The 17464-nt window shown below is 43.5% G+C and overlaps 1 protein-coding gene across 1 annotated transcript in view; it reads right to left on the reverse strand.

Moving 5' to 3' along the window:
- LOC125997888 (ubiquitin-conjugating enzyme E2 E1) overlaps nt 1–16798 on the reverse strand; it is a 79810-nt gene extending 63012 nt beyond the window's left edge. Inside the window, exons 1-3 of the mRNA XM_049766074.1 lie at nt 16751–16798; nt 15486–15672; nt 11196–11246 (exon numbers count right to left, since the gene is read on the reverse strand). Coding sequence (XP_049622031.1) covers nt 11196–11246; nt 15486–15637 — 203 coding nt within the window. The 5' untranslated portion in view covers nt 15638–15672; nt 16751–16798. The remainder of the gene's footprint in view (nt 1–11195; nt 11247–15485; nt 15673–16750) is intronic.
- Between the last annotated feature and the right edge of the window lie 666 nt (nt 16799–17464).

Below are 17464 nucleotides of genomic sequence, written 5' to 3' on the forward strand. Positions count from 1 at the left end.
CGGGTCGGGAAGGATCTCCTTCCTTCCTGGGAGCTGGAGTCTCAGCCAGCATGGGTTTCGGCAGACCTCCATTGTGCCAAAGGCCTTTTTTACACTTGGAGGAGCTTAACTGGGGGTGGCAGATAGTTGCTCAGCTGTACTTAGGCAGTCACTGGTAATTTCATGCCAGTCTACATGTTCCAAACCACAATATATATTAATAGTACACCATATCATTAAGATATGTTCTTATGTATGCAGAATGTCCATTTTGTATTCTGCTCTTTATCACACCCCTATAAAACTCATTTTTACTCTGTAACTCTCTCACCCCGAAACCATCATCACCCCACATTTACCCTTTTTTTTTTTTTTTTTTGGTTTTTGGGCCACACCCGGCAGTGCTCAGGGGTTACTCCTGGCTATCTGCTCAGAAATAGCTCCTGGCAGGCACGGGGGACCATATGGGACACCGGGATTCGAACCAACCACCTTTGGTCCTGGATCGGCTGCTTGCAAGGCAAACACCGCTGTGCTATCTCTCCGGGCCCCTACATTTACCCTTTTTAACTTCAGTACTTCACCATCCAAAATCACAGACCAACGTGAGGCACTGGATTTAACACCCACCCAACTATTTCAAAAGCACAAAAAAGACAAGTATGCCCTCTGAATTGTTTATAACTATTTTCTTTGACAGCTATATCTCTTAAGAATATTAAGAATACTTAATATTCTCTTATATAGTGATGATTTCCCCTACTTTTTATCTTTTCTTCTCTTTGTGAACTGATCAATAAGGAGTCCGGTGAAAGATTCCCTCAGTTTATCACTTATGTATGAACCAAGTCACGGGGATTGTTGGACTTGTTCTCGCAGTACCAATAATGTCACATGGCATTATTCCTTGTTTGCATAAGCACATTAAAATGGTGAAATTCTATACATACAAATAAGTTCTTATCTAATAGAGATGGGAACACACAAAACTTGTAGTGCAATTGGACCTTACACCCTGAACATTGACATAACGACCTGGCGCAGGCCTCAGAAGAATGGGCATTCTCCATTCACCCCTGAATTAGGGAAGCCACCTATGAAACATCCAACATTGTCTATAATATCACCTGGAAGCAATCCTCTACCAGGGAAGACCCTACCGCTGCTGACATCGACCTACTCAAAAGAGACTTCCCTTAACACTGAGAAGACTTAACAACAATAATGTCCTGCTTATTGGACAAGGCTCTCTGCATTGCCCTTTAATTGTGAGGTGAAACTAGAGGACACCAGCCTGACTTCAGTGTAGGATATGCAGATTCCAAAATCTTTTGCCAACAACAGAGACTGTTTGAAAAATAAAACTGTATTGGCACTACAGACAAAGACTTGGATTAGACTAACTATTCTGCTGGAACCTAGAACTGGTCTTTTGCCAGGAAACTTAGGGGTAGGATCTCCTTGTATTTAATGCCAAGGCTTTTTGTTTCCATGTCACCCATATTTTGGTGGGCCTATGCAAACAATAATTGCCACTCTAACACCATTTTTACTTTGACTCTAAACCTTAAATAAATAAAAAAAAACCTACTTAAACTTTTGAGGTTAACATAAACTAATATGCATATGCATGGAAATGTAAAAAATATGATGCCTTCAATGTTTAAGGAGTTACACAAATATCATGACTTTAAATTGCTTTGTGTACCACTAAGAAATGTTATAATATCTGGAGACTTGAGGGACAAAGTAATTGTACATGGGTTCTGTTTTATTTCTTCTTAATGTTCCTTGACTGTATGTTCAAAATTAAGGTGTCAGCAACGGGATTTCTTCTGAGAACTCTGTTTATTGGTGATTGTCCTTCCACGGTAACTTTACCTTGTCCTCTTTCTTTGCATCATTGTTCTCATAATTAAAATAAATAAATAAATAAATAATTAAAGAAAAGAATTCATTCAACTCAACAAGATTATATATAACAATTAAAAAACAGGCAGTTAAAAAAATAGACTTTTTTCCCACAAAGACCTATGAAAATCTAACAGGTACATGAAAAAAATGCTTCAAACTGCTAATTAGGGAATACAAAATGAGACCATAATGGGGTATCACTTTACCATTGTTAGAATGGCCATCATCAAAAAACAAGACAAGTACATCAGGTATATGGATGAGAAGGGAATTCCTTTTTTGGGGGAAGGGGGGTTACTCCTGGCTTTGTGCTCAAAAATCACTCCTGACAGGATTGGGTGACCATATGGGATGCTGGGGATGGAAGCCTGGTTGGCCGCGTGCAAGGCAAGCTCTAACCCCTTGAAGGGAATTCTTATATACTGTGCATGGGATTACTGTAGTCAGTACAGAAAACAGTAAGGATGATGCTCAAAAAATTATAAATATGGAGGTTCAGGAAAAACTTGATGGTAAGGTAAAGCATCTGCCTGGCAAGCATGAGATTTGAAGTTAAACCCCACATCATCTTGACATGCACCAATGTAGTCCCAGGAGCTCTGCTGTTTGGGATTCCTGGTATCACAACACCACACTGAGTGAGACTGGTGAACACTGCAACTAAATCATATGAATGCCACAACTCCCGGACAACACAACAGCAGAATGAGGAGGGGAGGGGCCAGAGTGACAGCTCAAAAAGTCAGATATAACAGGCCTGCATGCACCAGGTTCAGAGTTCAAGTCCCAGTATCACAAGGCCCGCTGAGCATTACCAGGGGTAGCCCTAGTGGCCCCCAGCACTAGTCCTTAGGAAAGGTATCCTTCATGAACCTTCTTCTGTTTTTGTTTGTTTGTTTTTTAGCTTTTGGGCCCCACCTGGTGAAGCTCAGGGGTTACTCCTGGCTAGGGAGACCATATGAGATGCCAGGGCTCAAACCCAGGTCCGTCCTGGGTCAGAAGTGTGCAAGGCAAATGCCCTATCACTGTACTATTGCTCTGACCCCACTTCATGAACCTTCTATATGGGTTCTATATTCTATATTCTTATAAGCTCAGCCAGCTTAAGAAATCTGTATCTTTGGGCATCTATACCATCACGCTCTTTATAAAGAGAGTATTAGTCACTTTCAGATTCAATCTCTTTCTCACACCTTCCTGCTATCCCTAAACAAGTCAAGAAACTCCTTCCTACTGCCTGCCTTCTTTCCCAATCCCAATCCCAGTTTAATTTCCTTTCTGAGACTTTTGAAATATAATGGTACATTTCTCAGAAATGGGTGGTGGTGGTGGTAGGAAATCCTACTCTTTGTGATAACCTTTAAGGCATGCAAGATGAAGAAAGAAACATTCTCACTTCGATGTGGAATATAAAAAAAACTCCCAGAAAAAGAAATCAGACTTGTGTTTGTATCAGGGGAAGGTCAGAAGATAACAGACCTCCAATTACAAGTCAAATACTAGGACGGCAATATACTACACATGGCTATATTTAAGTCTACTATATGACAAAGAGGAAATGTTTCCTTTTCTTTTGTATCTATGTGATACCTGAGCATAGAGCCGAGAGTAAGCACCACTGGGAGTGACCAAAACCAAACCAACAAACAAAAAACCCAGTCGGTCATGTGTAGCATGCTACAGAATTTAATTCTTTTTATGGATGGATATTACATTTTAATGTACATTTGCTTCACAGTACATTTGGTTTATATATAGTACATTTTGGTTTATAGTACATTTGGTTTATCCACTCTGATAAATCCAAGGGTTGTTTCCAACATTTTTGGCTATTATGAAGAATATAATAGTAACAATACCTTTCTGAGTCCCTGTTTCAATCTACTTGGCATCTACCTGGGTGAAGAATGAACTGCTGAGTCATTAGGCAACTCTGTTTAGCTCTTTTTAAAATGTTTTTAAAATTTATTTTCTGTTTAGCTTTGTGAGAGACAACAGAATAGCTTTACAATTCAACACATGTCTTTTAGAAAACAAACCAGAACTGAGAGTCTACTTGTTGGGGGAGACAATTCATTCTGGATAGATTTCATCAATTCCTATCAACCGGCACCCTAAATGCTAATCTAATTTGTAGAAATATTTTTTTAATGATCAAAAGGAAACTTTACTTTTAGACTGTCCTCTTGCCATTACTCACTAGTGTAAAATACCCTGCAGCTAGCGATGTGTTTACATATGTTCTTTCCCTTCCACATTACCTTGATTATTTTGGTTGGAATACATGTTTATATATATTATACATGCATGTCCTAAGCAGTACAGAGAGAGTTCCATGACTTCACCAGTACTGGAAGTAGTGTTCTACAAACAGAAAATAAAACACACTACTAATGGGGCCAGAGCAATAGCACAGTGGTAGGGCTATCACAGGAGAGACCCGGTTTGATTCCCAGCAGCCTATATGGTCTCCCAGTCTGCCAGGAGCAATTGCTGAGCACAGAGCCAGGAGTAACCCCTGAGTGTCACTGGGCATGACCCCAAAACAAACAGACAAAAATACTAGTAAATATCACCTGAAAGTGGAGAATGAAGCAGAAGTGTCTCCAAGTCTAGGTTTGTCAGGTCTAGGTGACAAAAGAGACCCACTAAGTCTTCCCCCATCTCCTTCAACCTGCAGGCCAGAATCCCTAAAGGCAGGTGGCAGGTGGTCTGCTCCACATCTGTACTTTCTAGGAACTCAACTCTGGCTTAACTATTAGTATTTTGATTTCTATTTTCAACAATGCCTTGTACATAAAGGCCAGCTTAAATACTGGTAACTTCTCAAGTGAAAGCTGTAATGAAACAAAACCTCGTTTACATGGTGAAGTCATAGTTATATCCTCAATGCAGTTAGTAGCATCAGATGAAAGACAACTGTGAGATAGCAAACGATTCTGTGAAGAATGAGTTCTGTAGAACCCATTTCTTATGTACAACCAAATATACTTAAAGCATAGTAAAACATGTTAAAGCTATGTAAGTCTTTACTGTAGCAAGCATTTCTTTTCAAGACTGTTAGACACTATAACTTGTAAACTGGTATCTCAACACTATTACCACTACCAGCATCACAGCCAACTATGTGACTCTGGACATTACAACAGAACAATAATGAACAGGGAGGAAATATTGCTATTACCCATTCCAAACGATTTGTAAAGCCAGAAACCGACAACACTGTAAGTTCACAGAAACTACCTGGATTAATACACAAAAGTGTCAACATGAAACATCTCTGTACAAGGGGTGGTAGAATCAAAAGAGATCATAAGGTGATGCTTTGCAGCCTTCAGATTTCAACTTCCAACAACGAGAGTAATATTCTCATGTTATTGTGAAAAGGCTTCAGTTCCGGTCACCACATACAGTGCTCTGAGCACTGCCAAAAGCAAGCCCTGAGCAAACTGTGTGTGGCCCAAGCTTTCCCCCAAATGATTTAAAATAAAAGGCAAATAAATATAAAATTAGTTTTTTAAAAGATGATTTTTAACTATTAGATATCAAAGGAGCTAAATGGGCAATTCTAGTACTAACACTATCTAGTACATATAGAAAACCATAATCGCATTTGAATTGTAAAACTATCAGGTAGACAACCCATGCATTAGTCCCTTTTAGTTAAGGAGAAAGCTGAAAAAAACTTAACTTCTCAGGTATTATTTTTTTAAGTATTATAAAGCATTATACTTAAAAATTATTTGACTCATGTGATATACAATTACAAAATTGTTCATAACTGAGTTTCATTTATACAATGTCCAACACCTATCCCTTCACCAGTGCTCATTTCCCACCAGCAATGCTCCTCGGTTTGCTATCCACTCTCCCATTTGGCCACCTCTATGGCAGACCTTTTTCTTCTTTCTCTTCCCTTTTTTTGCTTTCAAACATTGTTTTGCAACATCGTTACTGAAGGGGTATCACTTTACCTCCTTTCAACACCCACTTCTTGTCTAAAGTGGTCAATCCCAATTACCATTATTATGATGGTCCCTTCTCTGCCCTAACTCACCCCCCTGCACTTTGTGGCAAACTTCCTACCATGGTTCTCATCTCTTTGGGTATTACCATATATTTTGTTTAATAGCCAAAAATAAGTATGATCATTCTATGTCTAACCTTATCCCTCTGACTCATTTCATTCAGCATATTACACCCCATATTCATTCATACATAAGCATATTTCATAACTTCATTTTTCCAAATAGCTGGAAACACATCATCCTTTACAATAAAAAAACCCTCTTTCTTTTAGTATTTAAATCAATGTCGAAAAAAAAGTTTGATCTGTAAAGATATACTTTATACAATAGTTTCCAAGAAAAATTAAAATGTAACTTATTTAGGAAACAAGAATAATGCTTAAAATTTAATAAAATCATATAGAAAAGATTTTAGGTTACTCTTGGCTCTGTATTCAGGAATTCTGGCAGGTTAAGAAATAGAACTTGGGTCAGTGCATGCAAGGCAAACGACTTTGCCACTGTACTATCACTCCAGCCCCATTCTCTATTCTACTATTTTATCCTAAAATACTATTTTATTCTAAAATAGTAGCCTAAAATAGAATATCTCTATTCTACTATTTTATCCTAAAATAGTAGCCTTCAAAGAATATGAAATCTTAGGTTTCAAGTCACTATATGAGTAGGTTTACTTATAATACAAATATATTCATTAAGAAAGCTTTAAGTTGGGCCCGGAGAGATAGCACAGCGGCGTTTGCCTTGCAAGCAGCCGATCCAGGACCAAAGGTGGTTGGTTTGAATCCTGGTGTCCCATATGATCCCCCGTGCCTGCCAGGAGCTATTTCTGAGCAGACAGCCAGGAGTAACCCCTGAGCACTGCCGGGTGTGACCCAAAAACCAAAAACCAAAAAAAAAAAAAAAAAGCTTTAAGTTGAAAGACTGGGATAAATGTGTCATTTACTATGCTTAGACACACTAAAGGCACTTACTTATGCTACAGATTATACATCCATAACTAGTCAATTTAGCAAAACTTGGGCCCTAGGCTATAAATAATAGTTGCAGTACTGATTCTAGTAGCCCAGAGTTCAACAGTTATCTAAAAGTCATAATCTTACAATTCAAGATAGGGCACACTTTAGGAAATCATTACAGTAGTTAAGACAGTATCTTTCTCCTAAACAAATAAGAGTCAAAATTCAAGCTAAAACGCTTAACCAGAGGCCTGAGCGATAACACAGTGGGTAGGGTGTTTGCCTTGCACACAATTGACCTGGATTCGATCCTGGAATCCCATATGGTCCCTTGAGCCTGCCAGATGTAACTTCTGAGGGCAGAGCCAGGAGTAACCCGAGTGCCAATGAGTGTCTCAAAAATCAAAAACAAAACAAAGCAAAAAACTGCCTAGCCAAATGTAACAATAAATTGGGAGCCTATACAAAATAAACACATATAACTAAGTAGTTCAACAATACCAATAATTTTATTTATATAGCAATATAAAGCCATTTTTTAAAAGTACTTTGGTCTGGACATTGAATATAATCAGCAAAATTAGAATATATACTTAACACTTAAGAATTTATCTTGATATACTTATAACACATCTAGGAAATGCATTTCAAATAAGTTAGAAGTTCAAATAACTTCAAATCCAAATTTTTGACATGTGCTAAAAATATTGAACACAAACTGCATACCTTCACAAGGAGCAATTCTCCCACTAATCTGCAGCAATCAACTGTTTGCCAACTGCTGTATTTTAATAAAGTAATATATTTAAATTTAAAACCAAACAAAAATATATTGAAGGCAGTCCCACAAAATTTAATATTAAGTAAGTCAATTATTTAATTCATTCAAAATGTAATTTGTAGTTGATCAAATGATAACTTCGTAAGATCTTATCACTTTCTCATGCTAAAAGTAACAAAAATTACAATGAATAGGGGCAGGACAGATAGCACAGAGGTAGGGCATTTGCCTTGCAAGAGGCCGACCCAGGACAGACGGTGGCTCGAATCCCAACATCCCACACGGTCCCGCATGCTTGGCAGGAGCAAAGATTTCTGAGCAGAGAGCCAGGAGTAACCCTTGAGAGCTGTCAGGTGTGGTCCCCAAACCAAACACAAACACACACACACACACACACACACACACACACACACACACACCACAAAAAAAAAAGAATATACATGCGTGCTTTCTCTGACATTTTAACTAAGTGCTAACTTTAAGAAAAAATGTTCAAAAAGAACATTTCCAATAATACTGTATTACATTAAAATACTAAATGATTCAATGCCACCCAATACCAAAACAGAAAACCAAAATCACTTCAGCAGAATCCTGGGACTGCTGAATAATATTAAGTCAGTAACACTAGAAAGCAACCAAAAGTAGAAGCTAAAACTCATATTACTTAACCAGAAGTACTGGAACATGACTCCAGAAAATAAAGTAGTCTTTCTTTTTAAAACCCAACACAAAATTCATTCTCTTACAAAATAAAGATGTCTGGTGTTTTCTCTGAAACCAAAGACTTTCAAAAAAACCAACAACAAGTTAAAGTATGCCAAAGTGTCTCTCCATTTCAGCCATCCAAACAACCATTCAATTTGGTGCTTTACCTGACCATTAGGCAAAGTGTAAATGTTTCAGCTTGAACTGGAAATAATACAGGGGTGAAAGTGCTGACCTAGCATGTGGCTGACTTGACCCTAGAATCAGTTCTAGGTGGAATCTGATGGACCCATAGCAACCCCCACACTGGCCCCCCATCTTTATGGGGTATATAAAGAAGGTTTGCAAGAACCGAATACTGTATGTTGCCCAACATAAGTCTCTCACATATTAAGTCAGAGAAAACAGTGTGAAACTGAAACTGGAGAGATAGTACTGCCAATAGGGCGCTGACATTTAACAACTGACCCAGGCTCAATCCGCAGCATCCCACATGGTTCTCTGAGCATCGCCAGGAGTGATTGCAGCATGCAGAGGCCTGAGCATCACCAGGTGTGGCCCAAACCCCAAATAAATAAAAGAGTAAATAAATTAAATGGTATGCAACTGAAGTGTACCTAATCTATTTTTTTAAAAAGTGATTTATTCCACAGTCAGAGAGATAATAGAATAGGTAAGATGCTTGTCTCACACAAGGAGACCTGGGTTCAATTGCCATAGGTACCTCTAAGCACACCAGTCCCTGAGCACTGCCAGGTATAGTCCAAAAAAAAACAAATATAAGGTAATGCCACAAAACTTTCAAATTGTTTAAAAGTTTCAAATTTGATTGCACTTATTCACAAGAAAGCTATTCTATGTTTTGATAAACGTTAGAGAAGTCTTCAAGCCATACTTAAAAATAAAAACTTTATAATTTGATCAATTAAAGCTGCCTGCATTCCCAGAGGCACTGGAAAATAACAAAAATGAAGAAAGAACAAAGCAGTAACTACAAAGTGTAGCTCTGCTATCAGGAGTAACCAGGAAAAATAGCGAAATGAGTAGAGCTACAAGCTTGGATCTTTAGGATTCCACTACAGAAAGGAACTCTCAAACCCATTTCTTCACATTTTCAAAAGTCTGAAAAGAACTCTACATAGCCATGAAAGAAATCCTCAAAATTCAGTCAGACCAGTTTCAGAGCATTTCAAATTCAAAATCATTTTCTTTACAAGGCAGGACAATTTATCCGAACAGCTGATCTGACACCTGATCAATGGCAAGAACATATAGAACCCAAAGGCTCTGTTAAAGTTTACATTCTATGCAGTCCTTGTAGTTTTACAAAGTCTCTCTTTATTTTATTTTGTTTAGGTTTTCAACCTGAATACTTCCCCATGCTCACTTTAAGTGTCTGTATATGGCCACAGGGCCACTGAACTATTTCTTTATAGCATAACACATAGATTTTTGCTGGTTTGTTTTGGTTTGTTTTGGGGTGGTTTATTTTTGCCACACCTGGAGGTGCTCAAGACTTACTCCTGGCTCTGCTCAGGGATCACTCCTGACAGGGCTCAGTGGGTCCTATAGGAGTACAAAAGTAGGATTTGACCAAGTCCAAGACAAGTGCCCTGCCTGCTATAGTGTCTCTCTGTTGTCAGAAAAACACTTCTGCAATTGCACATCCCATTCAAATTCCAGTCCTGAAAACTACACTGCAGTGCTTCATTTTTAAACTATGGAGTAATAGAACCAAACAATTAACGCCCCCCTAAATAAACACAGCTCAATAATAACCTTCTTCCCTTCTATAAGTAGCAGCAAAATGACTATTAAAAACAAACAAACAGAAGCTGGAGAGATAGCACAGAGGTAGGGCTTTTGCCTTGCATTCGGCCAACACCCCCACCCCCCCCAAGGACCCGGTTGGATTTCTCACATCCCATATGGTCCCCAAGTCTGCTAGAGGCGATTTCTGCGTGCAGAGCCAAGAGTAACCCTTGAGCCCTGCCAAGTGTACCCCCAAAACCAATCAATTAATCAATAAATAAATAAGTAAAATTTAAAAATAAACAGACAGCTAACAAATCCTCCACAACCTGATTCAAACTGTTTAAATCCCGAGGCCCCAATGATACAGTACAACAGGTAAGATGCTTTTGCCTTGCACCTTGCGCACAGCCAACCTATGTTTAGTCCCAGGCACCCCATGTGGTCCCCAGAGCCCCTTCAGGACTGATCCCAGAGGACAAAACCAGAAATAAGTCCTGAGCACAATAAGTGTGGCCCCCAAACCAACCAACCAACCAACTAACCAACCAACCAAAAAACTGCCTTAACACTGAAAAACACATTAATACCAGAGTAAAGCAATTATGAGATGAAAGAAAAGCACTGTTCAGAAAAGTTGAAATAGACAAAACTTTTTTTTTTTAGTAAAGTCAAGATCATTTCCCGAACTGGCCTGCCAAAAGTCCAAGGCAAAATTTTCATATAGCAAGAGGAGGCAGAGTCTTAACCTAAAGTTGAGCTGAGCTCTCTATAGATCTCAAGGCAACAATGGGGCACAGCATCTTTCCAACCTCAAATATCCCTGAACCCCAAATCCTCAGCAACACAAGCGAGATCTGCACTGGGCGTCCTTCAGAAGTTGGCATCCCACTTGCAAGAAAGCCAGCTAGCCAGCCAGTCAGGCCTCCCCTTGGACCAGCTACCAGGAGTGTCAGGCGCATGGCCACCTGCCCCCAACAGCCAGCCATCTGTCTCAGGGTGTCAACCAGTCAGTCAACAAACAAGCTCTGAAGAAGGAGAAGAGGAAGAAGAGCAGCTCAGAGGCTCACTCACCTGCAGTTGGGCGGTGGGTCGAGAGTGATGTCGGCCAGCTCTTTCTGAATCCTGGGGTGGGAGAGAGACAAACAGGGCAGGGTTAGGTTAGGCCAGGGCAGTTGTGGGAGCAGTTTGCACACTTGTGGGGAGCCACTTTGCCTTTCCCCACCCCTCAGGCGTGGGTCTGAATCTCTCCCCACATTGCACTGTGGTACCAGAGCTGGTGGGACACCTTCTTCCACTTCTGCCTGCACCAACTCTCCAGGGCGCAAAGTCACACGAGACCCCCTTGCTACTTCAGGCCTACTGGGGCAAGGCAGCCAACATGGCCGCTCCTTGAGAGGCCCCTCAGCCCAGACTTGGATCAGAAGTGGGGGAGAAGGGAGCTCACGGGGGTTCCCCCAGCAGCGACCTCATGGGAGCCCAGTGCCCTTGCCCTGCCAGAGGGCCTGAGGGCCCTGGGGGTGAACTTGTGGGCTGGGGGTTTGGGGGGACTTTCAGACTCCCCAGCAGGCATGGCCTCAGGGGAGCCAACTCCTGAGGGGTGCACAGGTGCACTCCAGCAGGCCTTTTCTTCTCTCTGCAAGGGCTCCCCTTTTTTTCCTCCAATGTCCTTCTTCTCCTACTCTGGACACCACACAAGCTGCGGGGGGGGGGGGGCTCCCCTAGATCTCCAACATCCCCAGTTCTCACTCCCACATCAATCTTCTACTTCACAAAGGCCCCCATCCCCGAGCCTAGGCCTAAGCCACCAGGCTTGGCAGTTCACACCAAGCCCTGGCCTTTGTCTCCAGCCTACCTAGGAGCACAGCCTCAATTAGTGCCACAAAGTTTGAGGATCTCGTGCTTCTGCCACCCCCGAAACGCACCGAGGCATTTTCATTATTTTCATTCTATTTTTATAAGCTTTCCCCGCTGCTCCCCGTCTTCTGAAGCCCTACAGGGCTCTCGGTTACAATTTAAAAATCTCCCAGGCAGCACCATAGTAAAAAACACAGGCACAGACTAAAGGTAATCTGAATCACAATGAAGGCTTCTCTCTCTCTCTCTCTCTCTCTCTCTCTCTCTCTCTCTCTCTCTCTCTCTCTCTCTCTCTCTCTCTCTTCCCCCCCCCTCTCTCTCTTCCCCCCCCCTCTCTCTCACTCTCCCTCTCTCTCTCCCTCCCTCCCTCCCTCCCTCTCAGAAGGTTTTCTGAGGATAGGAAGAGAGGCAAGTCAGATGGGAATAGGTTTTTTAGAAAGTGCTGCTGCTTTTCCTGGTCTTAAGTGGAAAAGGAAGAGCCGTGATTGGTTTTAAACCTAATTGCAGGGCTCCTACTCCTCCCCTCCAAACCTGGTCAACTTTTATAAAGGGTTTGCTCTGGATCTCTACTGTGTCCTCTTGTAAGTTCTATGGTCACCGGCAAGCATTCCAGTTCTGAGACATTGTCCCTCACGTTTGACTCACTGGAGCCCCGATTTCCTAATTCTTTACTTGCATCTATTAGAATGATTGAATACAGGCAAAAATATTCCTTCACTGAGTACTGCACGTATAAAAAAGACAGACTGATTCAATTCTATTATATCCACTGAAAAAAAATTTAATACCTAGAAAGAGTAATAAGAGACAGCTTTAGCCAATTCATCTCTACAACACTTACACCATTTCTAGAATACCAGTCGAAGATTTGCAAGAGTAACTCATACAACATTCTAGAGGAATTCTGTCCAGAACATTCTTATTGGGGGCTTCACTTTACTCAAGGTCTAGAAAATGGGAGCAGAGCAGTGGCGCAAGTGGTAAGGTATCTGCCTTGTCCACAGTTTGATCCCCCCAGCGTCTATATGGTCCCCCAAGCCAGGAGCGATTTCTGAGCACATAGCCAGGAGTAACCCGTGGGCATCACACCGGGTGTAGACAAAAAAACCAAATAATAAACAAAAGTAGCTAAATAGCCCAATGTCTGCCAACTAAATTTCTTTTGCAATCTACCCTGTGTGGGTGTCTTCCTCTGAATGGTATGACCAGCACCTACCTTCCAAATCAATACAATTCAGAGCGGCTTTTATGGGTTCCTTTAACATCATTTCCCCCACCCCACCTTCGAATCCTTTCCTAGACACACTTGTTCCTCTCCCATTTTTACCTTTACTATCATAAACTGTAGGTCTGCAATAGCGCTAAAAACCACTTTTTAAGCAACGTATTCAGGGAGCTAAAACTGATGATTAACTTTGTAAGCAAAATTATTATTTAGAGTTTCCTACAATTTTTTCCAAAGCACTTCGAAACACCTACTATTTCCAAGGCTCTTCGAAATATGTTAACTGCTTTAGCAGTTAAGCTGCAATAGCATAGATGTTGGCCAAATTTCTCATCTAGTGAAAAAAATCCTCCACCACTCCCCATAATTTGCTGACACTTTTCATATCTGATATCTGTACCTTTTACCCTCCAATATATGAATGCACACCAAGGACTTCCAGAAAAAATTGGAAATACTAAAGATCTCATTCTTGGGTCAGAGAAGGTGAAGGAAGTTCCCAGACAAGGAAGGGCAAGGTAGATGCCAGGTCTTCAAAACCCAGCACAAGGACTAATCAATGACAGCCGGTCAGCACTCCTGGGAAGCTAAGATGCAGTCAAACCAACCCTCTGAAAATGAGACCAAGCTTGTCAAGGCATCTTGTCACTTAAGTTGAGACCTCCTCGCTGTTTAAAATAAGCTAAAAGTCACTCCATCAGCTAATGGTTAGGTTACCAAAGCACTTTAGCAGCTTTTCAACGTTCAAGTCAGGGAGAACGACAAAACAAACTCTAACTCTGGAGTTTCCACTAACTATATTCAAAGGAGAGATAAAACATCATATTCCATTTTTACATGGGAAGGTTCCCCTGCCTCCATTTCTGGGAATGTCCCATCATCAGCCCCAGGGCTACATACACACCAGCATATAGTGCTCAGGGGAAAAGGAAAGTGGATAAAAGCTTGGGCCTCAAGTCCTCTACCACTTGAGTCCTCTGTCACATCCCCGGCCTAGTTGCCATCCTTTAAAGAAAGACATCCTACCCATCCCTTTGGATTCCTTACTGTCTGGTTGGCCACCTTAAAGTTTTGAGAGCACAAAACTCTCATTTAAAAAAAATGATGGATGGAGGGTGGGTTCCCAGAATCTGTTCTAAAGGGTCATAGAACTCAGAGGCTTCATTGAAGATGAATGGAGTTTTAAAAAGCTTCTGGGGCCAGAGAAATAGTACAGTGGATAAAACTCTCGCCTTACACTGCACGCAGCCCACCATGCCTCGATTCTAGGCATCAGATATGATATCCCAGCACAACCAGGAGTGAGTGATCCCAGAGGGCAAAGCCAGGAATAAACCCTGAGCATGGCAGGGTGTGCCTCCCTCCAAAAAAGAAAGAAAGAAAGAAAGAAGGAAAGAAAGAAAGAGAGAGAGAAAGAAAGAAAGAAAGAAAGAAAGAAAGAAAGAAAGAAAGAAAGAAAGAAAGAAAGAAAGAAAGAAAGAAAACAAGAAAGTAGCTTCTGCCAGAGATGAGAGGAAAAAAAGCTGCTTTGCTTAAATTTAACTTGAATCCACAGAACAACATTTTTACAGGATGAGTGATAACAGAAAAAAAGGATTCCCCCTGAAATGTGGTAAACTGATGTTCTTATGGAAAATGAAAAATAATCCTCCAAATAACCTAGAATAACCAATTCACATTAGATATTCATTCATTTACCTCAATTATTTTTTAAGAGCCCTCTTTAAACTTATCAGAAAAGTCCTGTGTTCACTTACAAAATCCACTAATAGCAGACTTATTTTCCTCTAGTGCAATTTGCAGAGAAACCTCTATTTCAAAAAAAAAAAAAAAATCACATGCAACAGGTGAGGAGGAGAAAGTAGAAAGAAAACAAAATCCATTTTGATAGCTTGGTCTGGCCAGGGATTAGTAATTAAGAGGCATAAATGACAGTTCTGGGGATGGTAGTTCCAGATTAGCGATTAATAGGACAAGTCGTTTTAAATCAGATTTGGGGTCACTAATAAAGATAATGAGGATTCTTAAAAACTTTGGCAAGAAACTGGAAAGGCAAGCTACAACAGTGGCCTGTGGACGTTGTTAAAAAGAGGAAAACACGAACAGCCACAACAAGAGGCATCATAATTATCCTGTTTTCTCCCCACCCACCCCCCTTTTTTTCCTTTTGGAGAACTTTAGACCTCGGAAAAGCATTTAAATTATCTTCATGAGGAGCTCAGAAAATAGGAAGCCTTGGTGGGGTGGGGGAAGAGGTTTTGGGGGACAGTGCAGTGCGGTACCTCTTGGCACTGGTGGAGAGGAGTTTGGAGTTCTTGCTCATGCTGACTTTACTCTCCTTCTTCTTGGGGGTGCTCGTGTCCTTCTCGGGCTGCTGGTTGGAGGACGATGAAGATGAGGAGCTGGTGCTGGCCCTCGAATCGTCATCCGACATAGCGGAACCCCCCACCCCACCCCGGCCAACAGTCCCTACAAGGGGAGAGAAAAAGGGAGAGGAGAGAGAAAGAGGAGAGAGAGAGAGAGAGAGAGACAAACACAACCCTTGCAGCAGCAGCAGCATGTGTCAAGAAGGAACTTGGGGTTCTGTCAGGGCAGGGCAGGGCAGGACAGGGGGTCTTCAACAGTCAGGGGGGACTGGACCTGGACCGGCCAACCCCCAGCCTTGCACCCCAAGTCCTGGGGACCCTAAAATGCGTTTGCAAAGAGGACCGTGGTGTAGATTTGGGGGTCCTGGTGTGGGGCACGGTGGAAAACAATCAGGAGCACTTTGGGGGTCCCCTCCTCAGCCCCTTGGGGGGCTCACTCTGGGCTGGCAGGGGAGAGGCCTAGGAGGGGGAGGAAGAAGAGGAGGAGGAGGAGGAGGGCAGGCGGGGGTTCGGGACGCCCTCGAGCCTGGGGTGGCTGTTGGGGTCGGCTTTAGGGGCCTGCGGGGGCCGGGACCAGACTCTGGGGCGCAGCGGGAGCGAGCCGAACAGAGCGGAGTTTCTTGGGGTCGGGCCAAGGCAGATCCAGACCAGGGTCGAAGGGGAGTCGGGGAGCGGGTGGGGGAGGGAGCGGCCGCCTCGGGGCCCAGGGGTGGGTGCCAGGCCCAAGGGGCCCCCCACTCGGCTCGACGCCCCTCGGGGGGCGGACTTCCCGGAGCCGGACTCGGGTGCCGCCTTGGGAGGGGGCGCCCCTGGGGTGGGGAGAAGGAAGGGCCCGGGCCCAGGGTTTTGTGTTTGGGGCGTGGGGGGGCCGCGACAGAATCGGAAGTTAACAATGAGCCCTTCGGCCCGGGAGGGGCTGGAACAGCGGCCCCCCACGCCGAAGAGGAGCAGGGGGTCCCCTTTCCCCAGCCCGGGGCCCTGAGGGTGCTCCCGGCCCGGCTCTGACAGTTTGAGCCGCGGGGGCCCCAAAACCGACCCCACCGCCCCACGCGGCCCCCGGGGTCCAGGCCCAGCCCCTCGCCGCCTGCCCGGGGACCCACCCGAGGCCTTGCGGGGATCCCCCCGCGCGCGCGCGTGGGTCCGAACCCCGGGGCCCGGCGGTGTTGGGGGGATCCCCGTACCTCTTCTTTGTGTCTGCTGCTGCTGCTGCTGCGACTGCGGCTGGGCCTGGCCACTCGTCTCTCCCTCTCTCTCTTCTCTCTCTCTCTCTCCTCTCTTTCTCTCTCTCTCTCCTCTTTTTCTCTCTCCTCTCTCTCTATCTCTCTTTCCTTTCTTTCTCTATCTCTCTTTCCTTTCTCTCTCCTCTCTCTCTCTAGCTCTATCTCTCCTCCCTCTCCTCTCTCTCCTCTCTCCTCTCTCTCTCTCTCTCTGGGAGAGAAGCGGAAGTGCAGCAACAGCAACTATTAAACAGGCAATGGCTTCCCCCAGCCGCACACACGCTCTCACACTCCTCCTCCTCCTCCTTCTTCTCCTCCTCCTCCTCCTCCCTTTCCTCCTCCCCCTTCCCTTCCCCCACTGCCCAGTCCCACCCACCCTCCCACCCTACCGCACTCCCCGCGCGCCACTTGCATGCACGCCAGGGACACCCCTGCCCGTGCAAACCCTCTCTGTCTCCTCCTCCCTACGCCCCCAACTCGTGGACGCTCGGGAAAGGGGGGTGAGAAGGTGGGATATGTTTTCTCCCTGGTGTTTTGGGGGGACCTGAAGTGGGTGGTTACGTGAGTGGGTGATTTGGGGCGACGGTAGGTCCGAGTTGAGCACTGGGAGCAGGGCCAAGGGATGGTGAACTAAAGGAGGTCACCCTTCGAAAGAAGTTACGCTCCAAGCTGTCTGGG

This window comes from Suncus etruscus, chromosome 20, assembly GCF_024139225.1.
Source record: "Suncus etruscus isolate mSunEtr1 chromosome 20, mSunEtr1.pri.cur, whole genome shotgun sequence".
Taxonomy (NCBI): domain Eukaryota; kingdom Metazoa; phylum Chordata; class Mammalia; order Eulipotyphla; family Soricidae; genus Suncus; species Suncus etruscus.